We start from the raw sequence: 2,493 nt of genomic DNA, 5'->3' as shown, positions 1-2,493 counted from the left end.
TAGAATTTAGTTTCTATAATTTGATAAAATCGAATAAAATAGTCCACTTTGTAAATTATTTTTAAGCTTTCCAAACCATAAGAACCGTGTATGAAGTTTTATCAAACTCTAGGGACTAAACTTTAATTTTGAGTTCTCAAGAGTCTAAGTTTGAAATTTAACTAAAATTCTAAATATATTATTATATACATAAATAAACAAGATTAATTTTATAATTTATAAATAGTGAAACTATTTACAAAATATATCAAAATTAATCAAAAATCTCTAAATCATTAAATTTTTTAGTATATTTTGTAAATAACTATATTTTCTTTTCTATCCATAACTATCTCACTCTCTAATTCGGTAAAATACATATCTAAAAACATAAAATACAATTTTATTTTACTTAATAATTTGTTTTTCAGATTCCCACCAATTTTTGTCCAAAATATTTAGGTTCAACATAAACCATTATTAATTTATTTAGGCTAAAATTTTGGTATAATTATTTTCATTTTTAAGTCAATGTGATTTAAATCATTTTTTTTAAAGAAAAAAATAAGACAAGTGGGGCCTCAACTTTTTAAATTTAAAAATATATAATTTTTGTAAAATTACAACTGCACTGTAGCAATTTTTCCCCCTCTTTCTCCTCCATAAGTACTCCACCATCTCTTTCCTTTTCCCATCATCTCCATTACCTTCCCTCCCTCTCTAACCGCGTTTTCTCTTTATTTTTTTTCCATTAACAAAGGGAAATGGCGACTCCAATTTCTCTCTGCATTGCCCTTCTTCTCTCATTTTCCCTCCTAATCGATGCCAGAATCCCCGGTGTTTACTCCGGCGGCCCATGGCAGAGCGCCCACGCCACATTCTACGGCGGCGCTGACGCTTCCGGCACAATGGGTACATTTTAGTTTAACTCCTTCAAACTCTACTTCTTACATTCAATGTGTATATGCTAAACTCCCATTTTTGCAGGTGGAGCTTGTGGGTACGGAAATTTGTACAGCCAAGGCTATGGCGTTAACACGGCGGCGCTTAGTACTGCGCTGTTCAATAAGGGTCAGAGCTGCGGCGCTTGCTTTGAAATTAAGTGTGCTAATGATCCAAGATGGTGCCATTCTGGTAGCCCGTCGATATTGATTACTGCTACTAATTTCTGCCCGCCGAACTACGCTCTTCCGAACGATAATGGCGGCTGGTGTAACCCCCCGAGGTCTCATTTTGATCTCGCGATGCCCATGTTCCTTAAAATCGCTGAGTACCGCGCCGGAATCGTCCCCGTCTCATACCGACGGTAAATCTTTTACAAATGCAAATCATTATTTTATTTGATATTTTGTTTTGAAGGAGCCCTAAAAAATTGTATGGGTGAAAGTAAGGTATATGAGTAGAAAGTCAAAAGTAGAAGTAGGGAATCAGCATTGACGTAGGGTGATATTAGGAAAAATGATACAATATATGTTGGCGTTTTGGTATTATGGGTTCTAACGTTTGGGTATAATTACGCAGAGTACCATGCCGTAAGCAAGGAGGAATCCGTTTCACCATTAACGGGTTTCGTTACTTCAATCTGGTTCTAATAACGAACGTGGCAGGGGCAGGGGATATCGTGAGGGTGAGTGTGAAAGGAACAAGAACAGGTTGGATGAGTTTAACAAGAAACTGGGGACAGAATTGGCAATCGAACGCCGTATTAGTGGGTCAGGCTCTTTCTTTTAGAGTTACCGGCAGTGACCGACGAACCTCGACGTCATGGAACATTGTCCCCGCTCATTGGCAGTTCGGCCAAACTTTCACCGGCAAGAACTTCCGTGTCTAACCCCAAGTTAAAGACAAAAAGAAAGAAGAAGCTGTTTTTAACTGTGGTTACTTTTCTTTTTCTTTGAGAAAAAAGTGAATTTCCATTTATAACCTTTGTGGAAGTGTTTGTTTTTTGATATGAGACTAATCTGATCTGAGCGTAATTAGGAGCGAGGATTGGGGGGTATTATTGGAAGAGTATTTTGACTGGGGTTGGGTTGTTGGAAGGCTGAAGCGGCTGAATGAAGATTGTGGCCCGCAGTCTTGGTTTATAGATTAATTTGAGTGTTACAGATTTATTTGTATTAATTTCTACTACTACTTCTACTTCAAATTATTATGTGTGTAATTTGTCTATGTCTTTTCTTTTCTTTCTTTCTTTTCTAAATTCAGAGTTAAAGGAATATTATACATGTTAATTCAATTGTATTGTTGTTGGGTTCAATTTGCCTCTGTTTATTTCTCTTTTGCGTAATTTTGTCGGCAAAATTTTTATTTGGTGTTTGGTGTAAATGAATATGGTCTTTTTTTGGTATAGTTTTATTTAGATTGAATTTTTCAAAATGTTTTACTTTTATCTTTTAACTTGATTAATTTTTATTTCATAATTGGATTTTAATATTTGTTTTTCCAGCGTTTCACTATTAACTTTCAATTATTTCACCAATTTTAATAGTGAAAAGGAAATAGATGGTAATGATA

The 2,493-nt window shown here is 35.0% G+C and overlaps 1 protein-coding gene across 1 annotated transcript; it reads left to right on the top strand.

Moving 5' to 3' along the window:
* The first annotated feature begins 666 nt into the window (after positions 1 to 666).
* LOC103502079 (expansin-A4) lies at positions 667 to 2,236 on the top strand. Its single transcript, XM_008465900.3, has 3 exons — positions 667 to 891; positions 967 to 1,285; positions 1,501 to 2,236. The coding sequence occupies exons 1-3, from the start codon at positions 744 to 746 to the stop codon at positions 1,808 to 1,810; spliced, it is 777 nt and encodes a 258-aa protein (XP_008464122.1). The 5' UTR covers positions 667 to 743; the 3' UTR covers positions 1,811 to 2,236.
* The last annotated feature ends 257 nt before the right edge of the window (positions 2,237 to 2,493 follow it).

This window comes from Cucumis melo, chromosome 11 (genome assembly GCF_025177605.1).
Source record: "Cucumis melo cultivar AY chromosome 11, USDA_Cmelo_AY_1.0, whole genome shotgun sequence".
NCBI lineage: Eukaryota > Viridiplantae > Streptophyta > Magnoliopsida > Cucurbitales > Cucurbitaceae > Cucumis > Cucumis melo.
Note: the sequence above shows the minus strand (reverse complement) of the source record. Positions and strands in the feature narration are given on the sequence as shown.